The sequence below is a fragment of the Pyrus communis genome, chromosome 15 (assembly GCF_041283825.1).
Source record: "Pyrus communis isolate YQ-2024b chromosome 15, ASM4128382v1, whole genome shotgun sequence".
Taxonomy (NCBI): Eukaryota; Viridiplantae; Streptophyta; class Magnoliopsida; order Rosales; family Rosaceae; genus Pyrus; species Pyrus communis.
Window position 1 is genome coordinate 24,827,501 of NC_142579.1, and position 13,588 is coordinate 24,841,088.

General features: G+C 39.1%; 1 protein-coding gene across 1 annotated transcript in view; it reads left to right on the top strand.

Annotated features, from left to right (window-relative positions):
* Positions 1–292, top strand: part of LOC137732182 (oxygen-evolving enhancer protein 1, chloroplastic) — a 1,786-nt gene extending 1,494 nt beyond the window's left edge. The window contains exon 2 of the mRNA XM_068471484.2: positions 1–292. This exon is cut by the window's left edge and continues 652 nt beyond it. Coding sequence (XP_068327585.2) covers positions 1–104 — 104 coding nt within the window. The 3' untranslated portion in view covers positions 105–292.
* The last annotated feature ends 13,296 nt before the right edge of the window (positions 293–13,588 follow it).

Genomic DNA, 13,588 nt, shown 5'->3' on the forward strand with positions numbered 1-13,588 from the left:
TGATTGGGGTGTTTGAGAGCATTCAGCCGTCTGACACTGACTTGGGAGCCAAGACTCCAAAGGATGTCAAAATCCAGGGAGTTTGGTATGCTCAGCTTGATTAGTTTCATTTTTCTTCTTATGTATTAAATTAATGTGATTCCGGGTTTCAGATTTTGCTATAAATTAAAAAGGTGTTGCTGAACTTTCTTTGTAACCTAATCTTGGACAACAAGCGCTGAGATCACTGAGATCATTATCTTTCTTGTATATTATCATGCCTATTAATGTGATAAATTTCGAATTATTCTCATTCCAGACCTCCCTGACTTCAAAACGTGTCTTACAAATAAGTTATATGTTATTCTTTGAAGAGTCACTCTTCCTAAACTGCAGTTTTTTTTTTTTTTTTGATAAATGTATCAGATGATAATTTGCAATAAAAAAGTAATGTTACAATATTTGAGAGTGACATAAAAAGGTAACTTGGTGTAAAGGTTGGATGGCCCATACAGGTCCTAAATTTAAAGAAGACAAAAATCTTATTATTCATCGGAAGAAAAATTGGATTATTCACCGTTCATTCATAGGAAAGTCACTATTCATTTTGAAGACTGTAAAATAAATAGCTTGCTACAGTTTTCTGTCAAACTTCTTATAAAAATGCGTTTGTACCATTCTTATACACCAGAATTGATATTGAAATTCAACTCTTTTCTACTTCTCAATTCTCTCTTCTATTTCTATACAATTTTTAGCACGTTTCACAACACTTACAATTTTTAATATGATTCATGCTTGAAGCATGATAGATGTATAGGTTCTAGTGACTCAAACCCCGGAGGTGGAGATTAAAAATTCAAGCTTTATAACATTCAAAAATGGGTTACGATCCACATTCTCTAAACTATAGAAGAAACAATGTAATGCCCCTTAAGAGGCAATAGATATCCAAAGAAATGAAAAACTTTGAAACTATGCTTGTGCATGCACATGAGAATTATGAGATCACAATTTGATGATAATAAATGAAAAATTTGGTTTCACAGTAGCTACTATATATTGAGTCGCGTTCTTTTGTTCGTCAACGAAAAGAAACATTATTGGCCAAAATGGAGAGCCAATTCCATTACAATTAAGTAAGAATGTGGAAAAATGGACCCATATATAGAACAAATAGCCAAAGGATGTTCAACCCAAAAGGTTACTGACACACCTCAATCCAAAAATTGGGGCGTGCTGGCCGTCACGTGAGGGTGACGTAGCCAAGTGCGCAATGCGGAAGTAAAAGAGTGAAAATACGAGAAAAAAATAAAGTCGACAAGATAATTTACAATAAAAAGATCAGTGAGTGATAGTGACAAACATGGAAGGAGAAATGCAAAGTAAAAGTTCAAGTATCCTAGGTGCAGTTCATAATAAACAAACACTACATAAGTGTTAACTAGAAAGTCCTACAAGGAGGGTGCTTTGTTAGAAATGCCTCAATGCTTCTTTTGTCACCCACGTCCTCGCTACCTAAAACCTGGAGGGGCGCAAAACAGAAAACGTGAGTGGGCAAAAACAAAGTTTGTTTTTCAAACCATTTCAATATCAAGTAATAACCCCTCTCTGTAAAACCCGTATACTTTCCAGAAAATATTATACGTACTCGTATATCAAATCATGCTAAAACGATAAAGCTCAAACATGCCATGCCAGAATATGCTGTGTCAGAATATCCAAACAAATAGTATAAGCATCAAGCAGGTGAGATAACACAAATCATAATATGCCAATAATATTAGTATGTCAGCCGGAGTCACCTAAAGTAACCTGTACGGCTGAAACTATAGCTCCTCAACCACTATCCTGCACACAAGTTGGAACCACCTATAGTGGTCTGTACGACAGGCTGGTGTATATAAATACGCTCAGTGCTACGATCACGTGAAGGCTGTGCGATGTATCGCAAGTCACCTACGAGTCGGAACCACCTAAAATGGTCTGTACAACAGGCTGGCACCTGCCTTGGAACTAAAGTGAGCGTACGGTGCGGGAGGTGAACGATCACGTAAAGGCTAGGCCCTACTCTGGCGGAGCACAATCACCGAGGTGCAGGAATATAAGCTATAACTCAATCTCATCATCACCACATCTATCACTAACAACATACTCACCGGAGCACAATCACTGAGCGTCCGCGGCACCAAAGCATAACCAACACAATCACAAATATAATATCGACGATATTCGACATGGCATTTCAATTATAAAACCATTAAAACGTAATTTCTAGAAAAATACCAATCAATATATATATATATATATATATATATATATACTGAAAACAAAAGCCCACTCACTGATACGTCGAAGGATCGTAAGCCCCAAGCCTCGCGTGGTTGTGCTCGTCCTTTGGATAGTCCTCACCTATATGTGAAACAACTATATAAACGTCAAATTAACGCACATAACCAACCTTAGGTAATAACTTCTCATACATTGCTCAAATGGGGTGTTTGAATATACCAATAGGCTTTACTTAACCTAATGAACATCCCTATATTTTTTTAAAAAATTTCCGCCCTCTCACGCACCGCCATGCGTCAGCCAAGGCACGGCCAGACGCGGGCACGTGCCTGGCACGCGTGTGGAAACCTTAACGCCGTTAGGGAATATTCCGTTAAAACCCTAAAAAAGTTAACGGTCATTACCTGACGCCGTTAGAATATTCCGTTAACTCTGACGGAATATTCGCCTCCTTCTCCGGTGAGCCTCGCCGGTCGCCATCGTTTGCCGCCATCAGCAACTCGAAATTTCGCTGGTTTCTGGAAAAACTTCAAACCTTAATATCTTCTTCATTTCTCAACCAAATTCCATGAAATTTGTACTAAAATGAAGCTTACAACGAGTAGAACAAAACCTTACCATTTTTGGAACTTAAATCCAACGGAATCTCGCCGGAGGAACCTCGATAATCCGGCCAAACCTGTAACTCTATGAACTCGAGCTTCTTGAAGTCCAAAACACTTCAAAATTACTCCCCAAGCTTCGTGAAGACGTCCTAAAGCTTGCTACAATCTCAAAACTCGATGAAACCTTCGCGATCACGAGTGCATGAACAATGCACCAAAATTGGGTTCTCGGGTTTTCGAAGGTTCCAAGTCTAACCAACACCACCAATCGACTCCTGAGCTCAAAAGGAGTCCAAAAACACTAATAATAAACGCGATTCGTGCCAGAAATGGTTGGACGGAGGTTGTCTGTATGATGAGGAAAAAAATGGAAGAAAAATCTGAGAGAGAGAGAAGAGAGAGTCACGGGAAAAAAAGGAGATAGGTGTGTGTGAGTGTGTGGTCCAGATGGCAACCCCCCAACCAAAACAAAACAAACAACACTTTACAACGCCAATTAACTTCCAGGGGCAAAATCGTCTTTTCACACTAACGTTATAAATAATTCGGGATGGGCTGTCACAACCTACCCACCTTAAAAAATTTCGTCCCTGAAATTACACAACAAAACAAACCACTAGTAATAAAAAAAACAAGCGGGGATACAAATCTCTCATCCGATCCTCTGTCTCCTAAGTAGCCTCCTCCACTGAGTGATTCCTTCACAAAATCTTCACCAAGCACATTGTCTTGTTCCACATAACCTTATTTTTCCAGTCTAGAATAGTCACCGGCTCCTCGTTGTAAGTCAAATTAGGATTAATTTCCAACGGCTGCAGAGGTAGTATATGCGATGGATCCGAACATAGTGACGAAGCATCGAAATGTGAAATACATCGTGCACTCGAGACAACTCTGGAGGTAACTCAAGTCTATAAGCTACTTCGCCAATTCGCTCAGTGATCACGTACGGTCCAGTATACCTGGGACTTAATTTCCCCTTTTCCCGAACCGTACAACACCTTTCTACGGCGACAGCTTTAAGAATACACAATCACCTACTTTATAGGTCCAATTAGTGGCATGTCTGTCAGCTAAGCTCTTCTGACAGTCCTGGGCCGCTTTCAGGTTAGACTTGCTTACTTGAATATTTTGGGTAGTCTCATCCACAATCTTTGGGCCCTCCAAAACTTTTTGGCCTACCCCTGACCAACACAACGACGTACGACAGGATTTACCATACAATGTCTCGAAAGGTGACATACCAAGGCTCGAATGGTAGCTGTTGTTGTAGGCAAACTCCATCAGATCCAGATGTTTATGCCATGCATCGTCAAACTACAAAACAGAAGATCTCAGCATATCCTTCAGTGTCTGAATGGTCCTCTCAGATTGCCCGTCGGTTTAAGGATGATATGTTGTACTATATAGTAATCTCGAACCAAGAGTTTCTTGAAATGCTATCCAGAATTTAGAAGTACATCTCGGATCTCGATCAGAGATGATGCTAACTGGTACACCATGATATTTAACAATCTTCGAGACAAAGAGCTCAGCTAACCGTTTCAGGGAAAACTTCTCTTGAACTGGAATAAAATATGCGGACTTGGTGAGTTGATCAACCACTACCCAAACATCATCATAACCATTTCGTGTACTGGGAAGCTTATACACGAAATCCATGGTAATATTTTCCCATTTCCACTATGGAACAGGAAGTGGCTGCATCCGTCCAAATGGCTTCTTTCTCTCAGCTTTAACCTGCTAGCATACAATACATCTGCTAACATACTCGGCAATCTCTCTTTTCATACCCGGCCAATAGTAAAATGGTCGTATGGTATGATACATTTTAGTGCTCCCCGGATGCATAGCATATGCCGATACGTGTGCCTCATCCAAAATATCCCTTTTTAACTCCACGTTGTTCGGTACAAACATTCTACCTTCTAGCATAAACATGCTGTCTGATTGTCGAATCTAAAGATATTTCTTTTTCCCTTTATTTCTTAGCCAAATTAGCTCTTGAGTTTCATCGTCGTCCATCTGTGCCTCGAGTATACGGTCGATCAAAATTGGCCTAACTTGAAAGTAAGCAAGTAAGGCTTCCTCTCGAGCTTCCACTTCTAACTTTACTCTGGTTGACCTTAAATCAGTAAAAAGAGGAACACGACTTGCGTGAAAAGCGTAAATTCTGCCTTGAGATTTCCGACTAAGTGCATCAACCACCATATTTGCATGTCTCGGGTGATACTCGATCGTGCAGTCGTAATCACTTAGCAGCTCTATCCACCTTCGCTGGCGAAAGTTCAAACTCACTGAGTAAACAGGTACTGGAGACTCTTGTGATCTGTGAAGATCCTACATCTCTCACCATAAAGATAATGTTTCCAAATCTTTAGAGCAAACACGATCGCTGCCAACTCAAGATCGTGAGTAGGATAGTTTACCTCATGAGGCTTCAATTATCTCAAAGCATAAACGATAACCCTGCTGTGTTGCATTAGTACGCAGTCCAAACCATTCAACGACCCATCACTGTAGATCTCAAAGTTACCACTATCATCTGGAAGTGCCAACACTGGTGTATGAGTGAGACAGTACTTCAATTGTTGAAAACTCTGCTCGCAACTATCGTCCAACTCGAATCTAACGTTCTTTCTAGTTAATCTCATACGTGGCAACGCAATAACGGAAAAATCCTGAACAAACCGTTTATAATAGCCTGCCAGACCAAGGAAACTCCGTACCTTAGAGACGGTTCGTGGCTGTATCCAATTTTCCACCGCTGCAATTTTCTGGGAATCTACTTGAATACCCTGAGCTGAGATAACATGTCCCAAGAATGCTACTTGATTTAACCAAAACTGACATTTACTGAATTTAGCGTATAATCGATGCTCCCTCAGTTTCTTCAACACTAAAGTAAGATGTCTCACATGATCTGCTTTGGATTTGGAATAAATCAAAATGTCATCGATAAAAACAATGACAAACCTATCCAAGTACTGCTTAAACACCCGGTTCATCAAATCCATAAAAGTAGGAAGTGCGTTAGTTAACCCGAACGACATCACTAAAAACTCATAATGACCTTAACGGGTTCTAAACGCCGTCTTAGGGACATCCTTACTCTTAATCTTTAACTGATAGTAGCCATACCTTAAATCGATCTTCGAAAACACGCAAGCTCCTCATAGCTGATAAAAAAAATCATCAATTTGTGGCAACGGATAATGGTTCTTAATCGTCACCCGGTTCAGCTGCTGGTAATCTATACACAGCCTTAAGGTACCATCATTCTTTCGCACGAACAAGACCGGAGCTCCCCAAGGCGAAGTACTAGGTTGTATAAAACCTTTGTCTAATAACTCCTGCAACTGAATTTTCAGCTCTCTCAACTCAGCAGGAGCTATCCGATAGGGAGTCGAGGATATAGGGTCTGTACCTGGCAATAAGTCGATAGCGAACTCTACATCACGATCCGTCGGCAATCCCGGTAGATCATCTGGAAGCACATCGGGAAAATGCCTAACCACTCTAATGTCCTCCACACGGCTAGAAACGTTATCGTTTAGTACAACATGTAATAGATATCCCTGACAACCCTTTTGTAGCAACTTCTTGGCTCTCACTGCTGAAATAATGTCGTGTCTCACGCCGCTATGCTCGCCAACAAATGTAACCATAGGTAGCCCCGGTCGATGAAACGTAACTTTCTTCTCATAACAATCAATATTGGCTCGATTAAAATGTAGCTAATCAGTACCCAAAATGACATCAAACTCAACAATATCCAACGGAATGAGGTTAGCTGGCATAACCTCATCCTCCACTAACACTGGGCACCCAGGGTACATCCAGCCCACTTGACACGTCTTTCCTCTAGGCATCGAAAACTCTAACTCAAACCCGAGATGTATGGGATTAGGTTGCGTCAATTAAGCTAATTTATGAGAAATAACTGAATGGGTAGCACCACAATCAATCAACACTCTAGCAAAGTGACCAAGGATATTTAACGTACCCATGATTAAATCTAGGTTGTTCTGGGTATCCTGAACTGTGAGGTTATGAATACGGCCCTGAGGCTGCTGCCAACCACCTCGACCTCTACTTGACTGACCACTACGTCCAGGTATGCTACGACCCTGTCTAGTCTGTCTTGACAACCCTGCACTGATAGAAGCACCCTCTCTCTGCTAAAGCTGTACTCCCGAATACCACTGCGATCCGCCGGCTGAATAAGAAGGATATGAGATATACCCTCTAGGGTACTGCTGAAATCTGCTCTGGTAGCCACTCGGATAATACGGATCCTGAGGATACGGGTACAGTGCTGCTAAATAAGGAGCAACATCTCCCTGGTAATGGTAAGTACCCCCACGACCTGTTTGACCATAACTGCTCGGCGCTGAAACATACTGACTAGGAACTGGTGGTGATAAAGAAGGCATTTGGGGCTTCTGCTGACCCTGTGGACAATTTGCTGCCCGATGTCTGACTTGTCCACAAGTAAAACATCCTTGACTGCCCTGTCTACACTCGCCAAAGTGTCGGCTGTTACATCTCCGAGAAAACAGAGCTATTGAACCGCCAGCATCTCGCTGCCTCTGAAAACATGGGCCTCCAGCAAACCTACCACCTCTACGTTGGCCCGTAGAACTCATGCCTTCACTGGACGAACTAGAGTTAGCTCAACTTCTTTTAAAACTCTGAGTCTTCCGGGGTCCCTGAAATGCTTGACCTTTACCTTTATCGTCTTTCTTTTGATTGCCATCATTCTCTTCTTCTTCACTTTCACTAAGCATATTCTCAAAATCCTTAATCCTCAACAAAATCTCGTAGAACTCCTGATAAGTATCGCAAGGAGTAGTGGTCGCCATAGAATGTCACTTTTTCTTAGTACCCAATCTGAAACGACGAAGCATCTCAACCGGATTGGTAGCAACTTCCGGATGATAACGAGACAAATTAGTGAATCTTCTGTAGTACTTATTCGCCGTCAGCTTCCCCTGCTTGAAATCAGTAAATTTTTGCTTCTTGCAATCAATATATTCAGGGGGAACAAACCTTTTCCGAAATAATCGTTTAAAAACTTCCCAGTCAGTAGCTTCCTTTGGGGTCAAATGACGAACCTCCTATCCCCACCAGGACGCCGATTCTTTACCTAAGAACCATGAAGTCGTCTCTACCCACCTTTCAAAAGGAAGATTCCCTTGACTTTGCAACACTAGAAAAGTCTTTTCAATATGCTCAAGCCACCATTCCACCCTCCTTAGAGGAGTTATTTGGAGACCATGTATAATCTAAAGATGGATAAGTTTAAGGGTCATGAAGGTTATGAGGTGACACATCCCGATCCAAAAATTGGGGTGTGCTGACAGTCATGTAAGGGTGACGTAGCCAAGTGCGCAATGCGGAAGTAAAAGAGTGAAAATACGAGAAAAAAAATAAAGTCGATAAGATAATTTACAATAAAAAGATCAGTGAGTGATAGGGACAAACATGGAAGGAAAAATGCAAAGTAAAAGCTTAAGTATCCTAGGTGCAGTCCAGAATAAACAAACACTACATAAGCGTTAACTAGAAAGTCATACAAGGAGGGTGCTTTATCAGAAATGCCTCGATGCCTCTTTCGTCACCCATGTCCTCGCTACCTAAAACCTGGAGGGACGCAAAATAGAAAACGTGAGTAGGCAAAAACAAAGTTTGTTTTTCAAACCATTTCAATATCAAGTAATAATCCCTCTCTGTAAAACCCGTATACTTTCCAGAAAATATTATATGTACTCGTATATCAAATCATGCTAAAACGATAAAGCTCAAATATGCCATGCCAGAATATGTCGTGTCAGAATATCCAAACAAATAGTATAAGCAAGCAGGTGAGATAACACAAATCATAATATGCTAATAATAATAGTACGTCAGCCGGAGTCACCTAAAGTGACCTGTACGGCTGAAATTATAGCTCATCAACCACTATCCTGCACAGAAGTCGGAACCACCTATAGTGGTCTGTACGACAGGTTGGTGTATATAAATACGCTCAATGCTACGATCACGTAAAGGCTGTGCGATGTATCGCAAGTCACCTACGAGTCGGAACTACCTAAAGTGGTCTGTACAACAGGCTGGCACCTGCATTGGATCCAAGGTGAGCGTATGGTGCGGGAGGTGAAAGATCACGTGAAGGCTAGGCCCTACTCTGGCGGAGCACAATCACCGAGGTGCAGGAATATAAGCTATAACTCAATCTCATCATCATTACATCTATAATATCGACACAATCACAAATATAATATCGACGATATTCGACATGGCATTTCAATTATAAAACCATTAAAACGTAATTTCTGGAAAGATACCAATCAATATATATATATATATATATATACTGAAAACAAAAGCCCACTCACTGATACGTAGAAGGATCGTAAGCCTCGAGCCTCGTGTGGCTGCGCTCGTCCTCCGGATAGTCCTCACCTATATGCGAAACAACTATATAAACGTCAAATTAACGCACATAACCAACCTTAGGTAATAACTTCTCATACATTGCTCAAATGGGGTGTTTGAATATGCCAACAGGCTCTACTCAACCTCACGAACATCCCCATATTTTTAAAATAATTTTCCGACCTCTCACGCGTCACCACGCGCTGGCCAAGACACAGCCAGATACCCTGGCCACGCGCGGGCACGTGCCTGGCACGCATGTGGAAACCTTAACGCTGCTAGGGAATATTCCGTTAAAACCCTACCAGAAGTTAACGGCCGTTACCTGACGCCGTTAGAATATTCCGTTAACTCTGACAGAATATTCGCCTCCTTCTTTGGTGAGCCTCACCGGTCACCACTGTCAATGCCGCCGTCTGCAACTCGAAATTTCGCCGGTTTCTGGAAAAACTTCAAACCTTAATATCTTCTTCATTTCTCAACCAAATTCCATGAAATTTGTACCAAAATGAAGCTTACAACGAGTAGAACAAAACCTTACCACTTTTGGAACTTAAATCCAATGGAATCTCACCGGAGGAATCTCGATAATCTGGCCAAACCTGCAACTCGATGAACTCGAGCTTCCCGACGTCCAAAACACTTCAAAATTACTCCCCATGTTTCGTGAAGATGTCCTAAAAGCTTCCTACAACCTTAAAACTTGATGAAACCTCCGTGATCATGAGTGCATAAATAGTGCACCAAAACTGGGTTCTCGGGTTCTTGGGTTTTCGAAGGTTCCAAGTCCAACCAACACCACCAATCGACTCCTGAGCTCGAAAGGAGTCCAAAAACACCAACAATAAACACGATCCGTGCCAGAAATGGTTGGATGGAGGTTGTTCGTATGATGAGGAAGAAAATGGAAGAAAAATCCGAGAGAGAGAGAGAGAGTCACGGGAAAGAAGGAGATGGGTGTGTGTGAGTGTGTGGTCCAGATGGCAGCCCCTCAACCAAAACAAAACAAACAACACTTTACAACGCCAATTAACGTCCAGGGACAAAATCGTATTTTCACACTAACGTTACAAATAATTCGGGACGGGCTGTCACAGTTACACATAAGCATTTGTAATATAGTGAAATACACTTACATGGTATGACACAAGGTTCCTAGTTGAAACTTGAAATTGTGATATACTTCTGCAAACATGATTTTCCAGTGTGAAACATGTTCATTTCGTATGAATGGAGAATTATATATTATACAAAACTTATGAAATACCTGAAGCATATCTCCATAAGCAATAACATGGATAGTATAAATTGCCTTAATGAGTACTATCATTATGATATTGTTGCAACATACTAAATCTTTTACAAGAGTTAATGATATTAGATTGGAACTCCTGAAGAGTCTAAGAAAGATCATTCATCATCATGAGGGAAATGATGAATTGATACTTGGTTCAGAAGTACCATATTTTTAGTGAAATATGTGTTTTATTGTACTTTACACAATGTATAGCTTTTAGTCAATTTGTTAGCATCATATATAGCTCCGTTCCAACAATTCGACATTGAAAGAGAATCAAAGATGCTATGCGGGAGTATAGACATGAGCCTACTCTATTTTGAGAAACCCATATATAGCTGAAATCTTGTTGGATATGCAGATGTTGATTTTCTCTTTGATTTGCATAAAGCCCTCTCACAAACATGATATGTGTTCACTTATGAAAATACAGCAATCTCATGGTTCTCAAACCGAAGCATACACAAGTTGCTATATCTTATAATCATTCAAAAGACTTGCTCTCCATGAAGCCAGTTGTGAATGTTTTTGGTTAAGATTAGTGATCCATCACATCCCAAACTCATGTAGTCTATCTTAAACAAACAAATACTCCAGCTATCATTAACGAAGATAATACATGTATGGCTCAAGTGAAGCAAAGATTCATCAAATGACGATAAGACTGAACCCATATCTCCAAAGTTTTTCTTTACACATGAGCTCAGAAGACCAAAGTTATTGAAGTAAGACAAATCCATTCCAACGATAACGTGGCATACCGATTCATCAAATATCTGCCGAAATATACATTTTAGAAGTTGATGATGGTATTGGATTACGTTGACTTAGTAATTAGCCAAATTGAAGAATGCATGAATCAGGAGGAAATACTCATCAGGAGAAGAATCGAAGACACGTGCTTCTTGTACTCTTCTTCCTTCATCTAGGATTTTTCCTAGCAAGACTTTAATGAGGCAACAAAATTGCATTCAACACTATATTAATGATCTAAGAAAAGTTGTACTCTTTTTCTTTCGTCATGATTGTTTCCCATTGGATTTTTTCAATTAAGGTTTTAATGAGGCAATTGACATTGGTATATAGTCATCTAAAGAGGAGTGTTGTGAAGGTTAGATTGCCCATATAGGTCCCAAATTCAAAAATAAAAAGACAAACCTCATCGGAAGAATAATTCGATTATTTGCTGTTCATTCACAGGAAAGTCACTATTCATTCGAAGACTGTAAAATAAATAGTTTGCTACAATTTTCTATTGGATGAAAAACCTCTTATAAAAGAGCGTTTGTATCATTCTTATACACTAGAATTGAGTATGAAATTCAACAATTCTCTCTTCTATTTGTATATGAATTTCTCAACAATTTTTAATATTTTCACAACAAACCTAAATATGTAAGTGGGTTGTCATTTGGTAGTAGAACAAAGCACATCGCCATTCAAATTTTGTTCATCCTGTCGATGATCTCTCAACTATAGCTAATTCCTTTCTCATATCCCTTTCTTTTGTGTGGGTGGTAAGCCACACAAATTGGACTGGGTCTGAGTGGCGTATGATTGATCCAAACTATAGAGTTACTGTATGCTATTATTCTCTTCAAAATTGTCAAACTTTTTTTTAATGCGTGATGATTTTCTGTGTGCTTTTGTGTGGCAAAACTTGAAAGTAATTATATTATTCATATATCAAATAATATTTAAATCTTTGATTACATGAAAGAGTTTTTAATGTGTTCGGAACAAGAAGCAGTACTCCATATGTTATCATATAATTAGAGATAATTTGTTTTAAGTGTCCATAAACTTATATAATATCATCTAACATGTGTGTCTCTGTTATGTGTACATTGAAAAATTTCTCATGATGCGTTTCATGAATTCGGAGTCCCACTGTGAAAGAGACCATTGAACATGACTTTTGGGAAATTATTGTATATTAGATAGATTAAACGAAAAGCAACACGCATTTAATTAAATATTAATTTGTCAATAGACAGTTTTCATCTATACATGTTGACAAAGCTAAATCCGTATAAACTTTAAGAGTAACGTTAGATTTGTAAATCAAATGATGTGTTGTAGATAATTAGATTGCTAATTAAGTATTGATTAACATGCTTATTTTTTATTAGTAACATATCATTTAGTTTAAAATTTTGATTTCCTTAACGTTATCCAAACTTTAAAAACAACAAAAAAACAAAAACTAGTAGCACGGTTTCGTAATATACTACTTTGTTATTCATTATTATTATTTTTTTGTTTTAGTCAATATTTTATTGTTAGTTGGGTTACAGGTACTTTGAATATGAAAACAATTAGTTCGTTTATTTATTTTCAAAAATAATCTGCCACTTTAAGCTAGTCTAAACCATAAGCGTAAAAATTCGAATTAAAGTGTATAAGAAGAATCTTATCCCACGTTTATATTAGTTTATTCGTTTTAACTCAAGTAACATGATGATATATGATATCAGTCAAAACGTCCATTTACAGTTGAGGACCTGCCCCGATCAGTTTCCTTTTTATTGACAAATTTTTGTCCGACATGTATTAAAATACACTGGGCAATTAATCACGAAAAAGAAAAACAATGGCATATAATATAATAGCAAATTTAAGGCCTATTCCCTCATTTTATACACTTTGATTCAAAGAACCTTACTGAGGAAAAAGAAAAGGAGGAAAAGAAACTTATTATTTTTACCCACTTAATAATTTTTTGGAATCACCCTCATGGTGGGGAGTACGGTTATTGGTTTTTCGTGCTAACAAAATAGGAATATAGAGACAAAAATTTACATATGTTCTTATTCTCTTAGTGCGTAGCGTTAGGGTACATGTGCCATATAAATATTTCTCGATGGTTAAGATTTTCTTCTTAACTTACAGTGTTCGGAGTCGTACCCCCCTTTAATATAGATATGGTAGTAATATTGCTTATAAAAAAACTTAATAATATAAAAAAGATTAA